The sequence below is a fragment of the Carlito syrichta genome, unplaced genomic scaffold (assembly GCF_000164805.1).
Source record: "Carlito syrichta isolate Samal-C Ts95f unplaced genomic scaffold, Tarsius_syrichta-2.0.1 Scaffold307339, whole genome shotgun sequence".
NCBI lineage: Eukaryota > Metazoa > Chordata > Mammalia > Primates > Tarsiidae > Carlito > Carlito syrichta.
In genome coordinates, this window is record NW_007251435.1 from 558,457 (window position 1) to 570,362 (window position 11,906).

The window sequence follows — 11,906 nt, forward strand, 5'->3', positions numbered from 1 at the left end:
GAAGGTGAGGCGCGGCTCCTGCTGCGGCGGCGTGGTCCACAGCCGCCCGCCTGCCAAGTCTGGGCTGAGCGCGGCTGTCCGTGGCCCGCCAGGAGCTCAGCCGGGGCGAGTCCGGCTGGGTGGGGCGAGGGGGGTTCCCCGGCTCCTCCGGCCTACCCCAGCGCAGGGGGCATGAAGGCCAGGTAAGGGCGCAGGAGCAAAGACTCTGGGGAATACGACAAGCTCTGCTGGCGGGAGCCAGCCCCCACACTGCCGCGGTGATTGTGCACAGGACAGAGGGCAACCTGGAGGCCTTGCAGCACTGTTCTGAGTTCGTCTGATAAACCCCGCCCTAAACGAGAAAGACATCCGTTCGTTGAGATCAGAGTTTACAAGTGTGTGTTGTTCAGAGGACAGGAGTGATGTGGTCTTGTTTTTGATGATGGCGACAGCGGACCTGACGGGACTGATGGCGACAGCGGACCTGACGGGACTGATGGTTCTGTTGGTGGTTGTGACGGAAGGCTGAAGACGGCGGTGGTGGTGGAGACAGTGATGGTGTTGCTGAGGCGGCGGTGTTCTTGTGGTCATGCCGGTGATGGGGTTGGTGGTGATGGGGCAGTGACCATGTGGGCTGGGATGGTGGTGTTGTCGGTGATGATGGTAGACGTGACGGTGCTGTTGGTAGTGACGATGGTGGTGATGGGGGAGGTAGTGATGTGCTGGAGGTGGTGATGGTGGTGTTGGAGGCGATGGCGGCGATGATGGTGGAGGTGGTGATGGTGATAAGGGTGGCATTGGTGGCGGTAAGCTGGTATTCCGTCAGAATGCAGCAGTATAGCCGTGTCAGTTGCTAAAATTCTGAAATTACTTCACACTAGTTGAGAAATACCTATTACTTTCTTTTTTTTTTTCTGAGTTGGAGTCTCACTCCGTCGCCCAGACTGGAGTGCAGTGGCCGCTCCCGGCCACAGCAGCCTCGACCTGCTGGACTCCGGCGATCCTTCCGCCTCAGCCTTCCGAATAGCTGGAATTACAGGCGCGCGCTGCCACGCCCAGCTGATTTTTTGATTTATGGTAGAGATGAGGTCTCGCTGCCCAGGCGGGTCTTGAACCCGCGGGCTCAGGCAATCCACTCACCTCGGCCTCCCAAAGTGCTGGGATGACAGGCTGAGCCACTGAGCCCGGCCACCTATTGCTTTCAAAATCCCCTTCTTTGTCCCCCTGCGGCTAGAGCCCTGGAGAGCCTCAGGTGGGCATTGCTGGGGCTGCCATGCCCCAGCCCAGACAGAGGAGGGGTAGATGCCCGGTGGCTGCCTGGCTTCTGAAATCTCTGTGGCAGAGCCCACTGGCTGTTGGACATGTTGACTACCTCTGATGTGTAATGAAGGTGGTGGAGGTAGTAATGGTGATGCAGCCCCTCGCTCTGACCCCCTCAGGTGGCCCCAGACTCCTGTGCTCCAGGTAGGCACTTCCTTTTCTCTTGTTTGTTGGTTCTAGTCACTGTCTCATGGAGTTGAGTGTTCAGTGGGTGGCTCGATGGACCGGCTGGTCTCTTTGGGTCAGCTTGTGTGCCCCTGGGCAGAGACCAGCTCTGTGCTGGTGTTGAGAGGACCCAGGAGAAGGTGAGGGTGCCCTGCCCTTGGGGAGCTCATGGCTCCACATTCTTGAGTAGACAAGAATTCTCTGGTGAATCAGTGAGAAGGCAGGGTCCCAGAGGCCAGGGTCTGAGAGCCACTGAGGCAGGGCCAGGGGAGGGGCCTGGGCCCATGCTTGACTGGGGTCTCCTCCCACCCAGGAGGATGACCTGGCTGAGCTGGCCTCCCAGCAGTACTTTGTGGACTACGGCTCCGAGATGATCCTGGAGCGCCTGCTGAACCTTGTGCCCACCTACATCCCGGACCGTGAGATCACGCCCCTGAAGACGCTGGAGAAGTGGGCCCAGCTGGCCATTGCTGCCCACAAGAAGGTGGGTGGGTAGGAGGGGTCTCAGGGAGGGTGACGGCCCGAGCAGTCAAGGCCTCAGCCCTGTCTGTCAGGGCCACGGGGGACGGCACAGTGCTCTGACGTGCCTCCCAGCAGCCCTTTCTCTACCACGGACATCAGCTCCCTCGGGTCCCCTGCCATCTTCTCTGGGCTGGGTTCCAGGGACACAGAGAGGATCCAGCCCAGCCCTGTGGCCTCCTGAGGGACTGAGGGAAAGTGGGTAGTGGGTCCCATCTCCTCGTCTTGCAGCAGCGCTTCCGGGTGTCACCGCTCAGGCGTGGTGGGCGCTGAAGGGGGCTTCTAGAAAGTACACCTTCTTTTTCCTAAAAGAACTCCAGTCCAACTTCCTGCCTGGGAAGCTCTGGGGACAGGCCTCTTCCACCCCTTGCTTGGAGCCCCAGATCGGTGATCAGCCATGAGCGGTTTCCTCCCAAACTAAGGGGCCAGGCAGAGCAGGGGTTTCCAGGTGGGAAGGGGGTGACTGAAGGGGACCCTTGACCTTGCCCCCGCCTTGGCCCCTGCTGTGCAAGAGTAGAATCATCTCTGCATGTAAGTTGGAGGCCCCCAGACCAGGGGCCTCTTGTCCTTCTCCACCTCAGGCCTCTGCCCTCACGCAGGAGCCCCTCGCCAGCCTCCCCCGACCCCCCACTTCTCTGGTTAGCGCCCGCCGGCCTCCACCTTTCCGTGAATGCTCCCTGCACCAGCTGTTGCGCCCAGGCCCGACTTCCCCCAAGGCCCTCACTCCCTCCCGCCCCTCCAGAAGAGGAGTGTGCTCTCCCTGCTGCCCCTCGGTCTCAAGTGAGACGGGTTCTTTGTCCTTAGCCCCCTGTTCTCCCTCAGTCGCTGAAGCCGGTTCCTCCGCCTCCCAGACAGCGGCAGCCCCCGCCCCACCACATCCTGACCTCCCGGGGTTCATGCCGCTGTGGCACATGGCACATTCTGGGTTGGGCACTCGTGTCTTGCACCTGTTTTATGTTGGCACTTGTTGTGCGCTGGGTGCCACAGCAAGCCCTGGAGACACAGCATGAGTGGGGCAGACATGGTTTCTGCATTTTGGAGCCCCCGTGGAGCCGTGCCCCTCCACTGTGCTGGAGGTCCTTGGTGTGTGTGTCCCAGAGTCCTGGGCCGGGGTGGGCAGATGTGCATCACAGGGTGACCAGATGTGAATCAATACTGCTTGTAGGGTGGAAGCATGTGGTACTCATTAGCTAGGGCTGCCATGATGAAATACCCCAGACTGGGTGGTTCAAATGGAAGAAATGTTTGTCTCACGGTTCTGGAGTTGGGAAGTCTGAGGTCAAGGTGTCAGCTGGGTTGGTTTTCTCTTAGATCTCTCTCCTGGGCTTGCACATGGCCGTCTTCCTCATCTGTCATGACGTGGTCCTTCCTCTATGCACATGCGTGTCTGTGCCCAAATGTCATCTTCTTTTTTTTTTGAGTTAGAGTCTCACTCTGTCACCCAGACTGGAGTGCAATGGCCGCTCCCAGCCACCGCAGCCTCGACCTGCTGGGCTCCGGCGATCCTTCCACCTCAGCCTTCCAAGTAGCTGGAATTACAGGCGTGCACTACCATGCCCGGCTGATTTTTTTTTGATTTATTGTAGAGATGAAGTCTCGCTGCCCAGGTGGGTCTTGAACCCGTGGGCTCAGGCAATTCACTCACCTCAGCCTCCCAAAGGCGCGGGATTACAGGCTGAGCCACCGAGCCCGGCAAATGTCATCTTCTTAAAAGGACACCAGTCTTATTGAATTGGGGTCCACCCAAAAGGCCTCATTTTAACTTAGTTATCCCCTGAAGACCTTGTCTATAAATGGGTTTGCATTCTGAGTTACTGGGAGTGAGGACTTCAACACACGAATCTGGGGGAAGGGGAGCACATCATTCAGTCCATAATAGAGACATATTTTTCAAACATTTTGTTTTGAAATAATTTCAAACTTACAGAGAAGTTAGCAGTTTGAAACACTAGAACGCTGCACCCAGCTTACCTAGACTCACGGTGGCCTTTCTCTCTGCACACATATAAGTCACTCTTTTTCCGAGCTATTTGGGATTGGATTGGTGACACTCAGCCCTCTCCCTGGACCCTCACTGCTCCTGGGGTGGCATGGCCTCTTGGCCCCCTAGAGGTGCAGGTGGGCAGTTTGAGCACTGGCACATCTGCCCTTACCCACGTCTGTGTCTATCTGCTGTGAAAACCATGAGCTCATTCTGACCCTGCCAATGCCACCCAACACCTCTTACTAGGGCTTGGGGGAATATTTTCAGAGAAACAGAATGCAGGTGGGGCTTGCAGCAACCTCATGGCTCCCACATAAACAATCTTTTTAACTCCCAGACCCACCAGGTCGGTTCCCCGAAGCTGCGGTTTCTCCCACATTCCTGGGAGCTGGCTCCTCCATGCCTTGTCCCCATTCCCTCTCTTCCTGGCCTGTCCAGCACGCCCCTCCCACTGACCCAGATCCCTAGGCCTCCCACAGGCTCGGCTGCAGTTCTTGGCTCTCCTGTCTTGTTGAACAGGGATCTCCCCGGTGGGGGGGGTGGGCCGCCATGTTTTCTCTGACTTTGTGTCCCATGACCCGCCTGGAGGTGGCACTCACAAGTGCTCACTGATGTCAACGAATAAGAGAAAGATGGGGTGACGGGCGTGGCTGTGGGTTGCTGGGAACAGGGCAAGGCCATGATGCCCAGGAGGGTGGGGGAGCCCCAGGCCACCCCTGGCTAGCAGGCAGTGACGTTGACCTTTGGACAGAGCTTGTATATTGTCTTTTGTCATCTGCCCTCTAGGGGATTTATGCCCAGAGGAGAACTGATGCCCAGAAGGTCAAAGAGGACGTGGTCAACTATGCCCGCTTCAAGTGGCCCTTGCTCTTCTCCAGGTTTTATGAAGCCTACAAATTCTCAGGTACCCCCGGCCTGCTGGTCCCAGCCCCAGCTCTATGGCCCCAGCCCATGGCAGAAGGAGGGGCAGCATCTTGAGCCGGGCTCCCCAGATAGTGAACCTCCTGCTGGGAGGCTGCTGTGTCTTTTCTGGTCCTGTTGGTGAGTGGGCCCTGCCTCCCTGCAGTCCTGCAGTGACCCGTGGTACATGGTAGATGCTCAGCAGCACACTAGATTAAATAGCTGAGTGAAGATAGCTGAGTGAAGATAGGCATCTTCTGTACTGTGTACAGAAGAGGGTGGCCCAGAGTACAGGCAGGGCAGGCCCTGCTGGGCTGACTCCATGAACTTGAGAGTGAGCGTGGCTAACGCAAACCCACACGAGCCATTTGCTCAGCGTCCTCAGCCCACCATTGCGGGGCATCTGCTCCACGCCAGGCTGATGCTGGGCTTCACAGAACCACCAAATATCATGGCCAGAGGGAAGCCTGGGACCCAGTCCCACCCGCCTCGATGGGTCCCCTGGGACTCAGCCCCACCCCTCCCCCCCATGTCCCACCTGGGACCCAATCCTACCCCTGCCTGTGTCCCACCTCAGGGTAGGACAAGGACTTGTCCGATGCTGCACCAAGACCAGTGCAGGGAAGGGACCCAAACCCAGCTCCCTGATTCAACGCTCTCTTCCCACGGCACCTTGGGTTTGGGCTTGCAGGGAGGTTCCACTCTCTGAGCCTCAGTTTCCCTAAAATGGAAATCAGTGTGTTCCCGCCCCTGCCATCTGCCTGATGGGTATAAGGACGGGGAGGCCTGGGCCAGGAGCGGGGGCCTCCCTCTCAGGGCCTCGATCTCCGCCCCAGGCCCCAGCCTCCCCAAGAACGATGTCATCGTGGCTGTCAACTGGACGGGTGTGTACTTTGTGGATGAGCAGGAGCAGGTGCTGCTGGAGCTGTCCTTCCCGGAGATCATGGCTGTGTCCAGCAGCAGGTGAGCTGGGCCAGACAGGGCCGGACAGGCTGGGGAAGGAGAGGGGCCAGAGCGGCTCCACAGGTCACGGGGGGGAAGAGAGGCACGGCGGCAGTCCTGGTCGCGCACAGTCGAGCAGTCTGTCCTGCGTGTGCAGCCCCTCGGCGCCCCCTCCTCACCAAAGGGAGGATGGGGTTGGGCTTTACACATACTCATGCTCGTTCTGAGACAGGCTGGGCCGCCAGAAGGACAGGCAGGGGCAGGCGAGTGGGTACACAGAGGGCTTGCCTGAGACTCAGGGGCTGGGGTGGGATGCTATGTCCTCATGCCTAAGATAGGGGTCTTCGTACTTTCCTTTGTAATGGTGGTGAGGAATGAATGCAATACTTCGTTCATTCACAGCGAGCTCTCTAAACTGCACGCAGGTGGGAAGCGGGTGCTTTGCTGGAATGCACTGGCTTTCCCAGCCACGCAGTGGCTCTTCTCGCGGTCTGGGGCATGGAGGAGTGTCTCGGGCTGCATCTGATGTGGGCAGGGGTCAGGCCGTGTCCAGCTCTGACCGGGCGCCTGCCAGGCACCTGGAATAAAGTGGTGATAAGCCAGTCCTTGTCTTTTTGGAGCTTCAGTTGAGAGGGGAGACAGACATCAGATGGGTTATTTATTTATTTTTTTGAGTTGGAGTCTCACTCTGTCGCCCAGGCTGGAGTGCAGTGGCCACTCCCAGCCACCGCAGCCTCGACCTGCTGGGCTCCGGAGATCCTTCCGCCTCAGCCTTCCAAGTAGCTGGAACTACAGGCGCACACTACCACGCCTGGCTGATTTTTTTTTTTTTTAATTGTAGAGATGAGGTCTCGCCAAGTTGCCCAGATGGGTCTCGAACCCACGGGCTCAGGCAATCCACTCACCTCAGCCTCCCAATGGCACAGGGTTACAGACTGAGCCACCAAGCCCGGCTCAGACGGGTTATTTTAAAGCCGAGACCAGTATAATGAGGAATGTGGGAGGGCAGGGAGGACTTCCTGGAGTAAGTGGCATCTCGGCTGAGATTTAAGGGTGAGTAGTAATTGGATGTCTTAGACTGAGACGCGTCTGACCTGGGCCACATCTCACCTGACTGGCCCAGGTTCCATTCTGGCTGGGCTGCATCTGATTCGACTGGCCTTGGTCTCCTTTAGGGAGTGCCGTGTCTGGCTCTCGCTGGGCTGCTCTGATCCGGGCTGTGCTGCACCTCACTCGGGCCGGGCAGGACTGACCCCGGCGGGGCCCTGTTCTCCGTGTTGGTCCTGCAGGGGAGCGAAAATGACGGCCCCCAGCTTCACTCTGGCCACCATCAAGGGGGACGAGTATACCTTCACCTCCAGCAACGCCGAGGACATCCGTGACCTGGTGGTCACCTTCCTGGAGGGGCTCCGGAAGAGGTCTAAGTATGTCGTGGCCCTGCAGGACAACCCTAACCCTGGTGAGTGGCAGCCAGTGTGGGCTGCTGGGCACTGGGGGCGGGCGTTAGGTGAGCTGGCCTAGTCGGTCTGCGTTGCTGTGAAGGAACGCCTGAGGCTGGTGCCTTAGAGAAGAGGGTTACCTGGCTCGTGGTTCTCAGGCTGTATGGGAGGCATGGCACCCTCGTGTGCTCCTGACGCGACCACAGAAAGCTTCCGCTCATGGCAGAAGGAAGGGGGGCTGGCGTCACATGGAGAGGGAAGAGGGCCAAGAGGAGTGAGATGCCAGGCTCTCTCTGTCAGCTTCCACAGGAACTAACAGAATGAGAACCTGCTCATTACCATGAGGAGGCAGCAAGCCTTTCCTGAGGGATCCGCCCCCATGGCCCAGGCCCCTCCCACCAGGCCCCGCCTCCGACACCGGGGTCACATTTCAACATGAGATTTGGGGAGGACAAATATCCAAATCATAGACTGTGCCCATGGCCTCGGCCTGGCATCCAAGGCCAAGCAGGACCCTGTGCCTTCGACCGGTGCCCTGTGGGAACCCCCTCTCCCTCCTTTCCTCCCTCCCGCTGGTCTTCAATACTTCAATACTCCTGTCACCTTCTCCAAGATAGCTCGGGGTCCTCCTTGGTGTTCTCCAAATCCCCAGCCTCTACGAATGACCACAGTTGTAACACCTGCCCTGTCTGCGGCCACCGAGGCCCCTGAGGTCCCAGGCAGAGTGTGGACAGACAGACGAAGTCTCCACTCTGCCCTCCGTGTTGAGGGGGCAGACAGAGACAGTGAAGTGAAATGACCAGGAGGCCCAGGGGATGGGCAGGGCCGAGGAGAGGCCCCATGCAGCCTGGGGCCCGGTAGGAAGTCCGCGTGGGCAGAGGGCAAGAGGCAGGGAGCCAGCAGGAGCCCCGTGTGGACGCAGAGGAGGCTGGCACAGCCGGGTACTGCCTGGGCTGGCTTGGTTGGATGAGGCGAGGACAAGGAGTGAGAAGGGAGGGGAGAGAGTCAGAGAGGCCGGCTCACTGCAGACTCAGGAGTAGGCTCTCTCTGAAGGGCTGGGGACACAAATGTTCATTATGCAGGTTCCCTTGCTGGTGAGGTGTGCCCCTCCCTCCCCTGGCACACAGAAGGTTTCTGAGCAGGGGGCTGGCCCACTGTGGTGGCCGTGTGCGTGGAGGGTGGTGACAAGGCGGAGGCAGAGTGGCAGGGAAGACATGCGCCACAAGGCCTCGGTTCTTCAGCGGCGAGTAGCGGCTCACAGACCAACCCCCCAGCAAAGACGTGCCGACCAGCCTCTCTTTCTGCCCCCACCTGGCCTCACTCCCCTGTGCCCCACAGCGGGAGAAGAGTCGGGCTTCCTCAGCTTTGCCAAAGGCGACCTCATCATCCTGGACCACGACACGGGCGAGCAGGTCATGAACTCAGGCTGGGCCAACGGCATCAATGAGAGGACCAAGCAGCGTGGGGACTTCCCCACCGACTGTGTGTATGTCATGCCGACTGTCACCATGCCACCGCGGGAAATTGTGGTATGTGGCCCGGGCGTGGCGGACGGTGGGAGGCTCCCCTGGGACCCTCTTTGTCCACTTCCCATATCCATATGATGGATTCATGGTCAGTAGCTTTTGTAAAGAATATCTTGGGGACTTGTGGGACCACGAACTTATTAAGTTGGGGTAGCTATTAAATCTGTGCCAGGTAGGCCTAGAAACTGCATCCGATGAACTGCCCAGGGCTGGGGAGGGGAAGCGTGGTCTCAGGAGAGGGTGTCACCTGCACTGTCTAAAAGGGCAGTGAGGGCACAAGGGGGCCTTGGTTCTTCCAGAGCCCCCTGGCAGCTCCTGAGCCAGGCCCAGAGCCAGGCAGTTCTCACACCATGTCCCCCTGCTGTGTCAGCCTTTCTGACTGACCCAACCTGACTCAGACACCAAGGGAAGGGTCCTGAGGCCAGCTTGGTGGAGGCAGCAGTGACTTCAGAGAGGGAAGAGGCTCCCAGGGTCAGAATGGGGCCTGGGGTCCACCCCCCGGGGAGAGTCTCCCCCAACCCCAGTCCACAAGGTTCCAAGCTGCTCCCAGCGCCTCCAGGTGGGGAGCTGATCTCGCCCGCCATCTCTTGGCCCCCAGGCCCTGGTCACCATGACCCCGGACCAGAGGCAGGATGTCATCCGGCTCCTGCAGCTGCGGACGCCCGAGCCCGAGGTGCGCGCCAAGCCCTACACGCTGGAGGAGTTCTCCTACGACTACTTCAGGTGGCTGCCGGCTTCTGCTGCGCTCTGGGTGCCAGGGTGGCTTCGCGAGGCCTGCCCTGTGGGAAGGCCTGGCCAGGGGGAGCGGGAGGGCAGCTTCCGTCTGCCGAGACAGCAGACGTCCTGTGCTGCCAATCTTATCCTCCCTGCATTTAAGAGACGGTCGCCGCGGCCCTCCAGGCAGGTCCTGGTCATTCGTGACTCACGGTCCTGGTGGGGGGATGGGCAGGAAAGCAGGCAGCTGCGATTCTGGGTGCCCAGTGTTGTGACGAGGATGCTTTGGGGGGGGACGAGGGGAGGCTTCCTGGAGGAGGTGGCTGCCCCGAGCTCTGTGGGTGCCCTGGGGTGGAGGAGGAGGGTGGGCCCAGCCAGCAGTGTTATCTCCGTGGCGGCTCACCCCGGGCCACGCAGGGCGGGGAAGGGGCGGCCTGTTCCCAGGCTCCGGGCCCAGGGGTGCGTGGGTCAGTGCCGACTGTCCCGTGCCGTGGCAGACCCCCGCCCAAGCACACGCTGAGCCGTGTCATGGTGTCCAAGGCGCGAGGCAAGGACCGGCTGTGGAGCCACACGCGGGAGCCGCTCAAGCAGGCGCTGCTGAAGAAGATCCTGGGCAGCGAGGAGCTGTCGCAGGAGGCCTGCATGGCCTTCATCGATATCCGCCCGGGCAGCGGGAGGGGCCGGGCGGGTGGGCTCGCCTCCCACACCCCTCCTGCTCAGGTGTTGACGGAGGACCCCTCCACGTGCCTGGCACCTCCGGTGTGCGAGGGGCTGCCTGGTCACTCTCCTGCCCTATCACTGTGTTGGCACATGTGTGCTGTGCCTGGTGATGTGCCAGCAGGCTTGGGGGTAGAGTGGTGACCAGCCCCAGCCCCTGGTCTCATGGGGTGACATCTACATCAGTGCTGTGATGAGACCTGACCCGGCCTGGAGCAGGCAGGGAGGGTTTCCTGGAGAAGGTGCTGTCTAGCTGAGACCCAAAGACCGAATAGGTCTTAGCCAGGCAAAGGGGAGAGGCGCGAGGAGTTCTAGGGAGGGAAAGTGGTACATGCAAAGGCCCTGAGGCAGAGCAGAGAGAGCTGCTGGGAGGCACCGCACGTTTCAGCCACTGAGGGCCAAGGGCATAGGGAGCTAGGACATGGGGCTGCCTAAGGGTTCCCAAGCCCTGTTGAGAAGCCTGGGCTGCATCCCAAGGCAGGGTGTGCCACTGGGCAGGGTGGCCTGGTCAGACTGCTGACCTGCCATCCTGGCTGCTGTGGGGGTGAGGGATGTGAGGCTGAGGTCTGAGGCAGGGCGGCCTGTGAGGAGGCGAGGGAGGGTGGAGGCCAGGAGCCAGGCGGGCAGATCAGGCCCATTTCTGGGGTGAGCAGCCCAAGGCCTGTGGGAGAGGTCCCCCCGACGGCGAGTGTGCCTTGGCCTCCCAGGCCAGTGCTCCCCCCATGTGGTCCGGGCTCTTCCTTGACACCCCCACCCGTGCTTAAGTACATGGGCGACTACCCATCCAAGAGGACGCGCTCTGTCAATGAGCTCACCGACCAGATCTTCGAGGGGGCCCTGAAGGCCGAGCCCCTCAAGGACGAAGCGTACGTGCAGATCCTGAAGCAGCTGACCGACAACCACATCAGGTGGGCCAGCAGGTGTGGCCGGCGCGTGGGGGGAAGCCCCCTGCTGTGGCAGGGCACTCACTGGCACCTGAGTTGGGTCTGCCTGGCCCAGTCTGTCCTTCCTCACCAGAGGAAGAGCCTGGGAGAAGCTCCACCCTTCTCTTTACACCCAGCCCCCAACCCTACAGCTCTCAAGTCCACCCTTGAACTACACACCAGATCTTGTCACACTGCCGAACCTTTGTACATGCAGTGCCTGCAGCCAGGAAACCCTTTCATCCCTTTCTCTGCAGATAATTTGCAGATCATCATTCAGAGCCTAGATCAAATCCCACCTCCTCCAGAAAGCCCTCCAAACTCCCCTCTGTCAGGCTTAAGGAGCTCAGAGTTGTACCCGAGGGAGCCTGGGTGGGGCCTGGTCTAACTAACTGCTACTCAAGGTATAGACGCGTTAGAATATAGAGCACACACACTGTTCCTTCATGGAGAAGATCTCGCTATGCAAAGCAAAACACATCAGCCAGGCCAGAGTGCTTGGAAACATGGTAGCTCTCAGTGCTCGCTCGAGCACCTCATTGCCCCGTGGGACGGTTCCAGGCTCTGCCTGGCATGGGTTGGCCAGGCCCGCTTTGAGTAGCATGGCTGGACCCGGCCGTCAGGGAGGGGCCTGGGGCGGTCCTCGGGCAGGACCTTGGGGGGCGCGGGCTGCTGGGGCGGAGCGGCGTGTGACTCCTGCGGGCGGCTCCCTCCGCAGGTACAGTGAGGAGCGGGGCTGGGAGCTGCTCTGGCTGGGCACGGGCCTCCTCCCGCCCCG

The 11,906-nt window shown here is 60.2% G+C and overlaps 1 protein-coding gene across 1 annotated transcript in view; it reads left to right on the plus strand.

Annotated features, from left to right (window-relative positions):
* MYO7A (myosin VIIA) overlaps window positions 1-11,906 on the plus strand; it is an 88,378-nt gene that overhangs the window by 66,750 nt on the left and 9,722 nt on the right. The window contains exons 34-43 of the mRNA XM_021715741.1: window positions 93-182; window positions 1,778-1,948; window positions 4,754-4,871; window positions 5,704-5,830; window positions 6,985-7,268; window positions 8,587-8,777; window positions 9,373-9,497; window positions 9,986-10,143; window positions 10,960-11,113; window positions 11,847-11,903. Of these exons, the coding sequence (XP_021571416.1) occupies window positions 93-182; window positions 1,778-1,948; window positions 4,754-4,871; window positions 5,704-5,830; window positions 6,985-7,268; window positions 8,587-8,777; window positions 9,373-9,497; window positions 9,986-10,143; window positions 10,960-11,113; window positions 11,847-11,903 (1,475 nt within the window). The remainder of the gene's footprint in view (window positions 1-92; window positions 183-1,777; window positions 1,949-4,753; window positions 4,872-5,703; window positions 5,831-6,984; window positions 7,269-8,586; window positions 8,778-9,372; window positions 9,498-9,985; window positions 10,144-10,959; window positions 11,114-11,846; window positions 11,904-11,906) is intronic.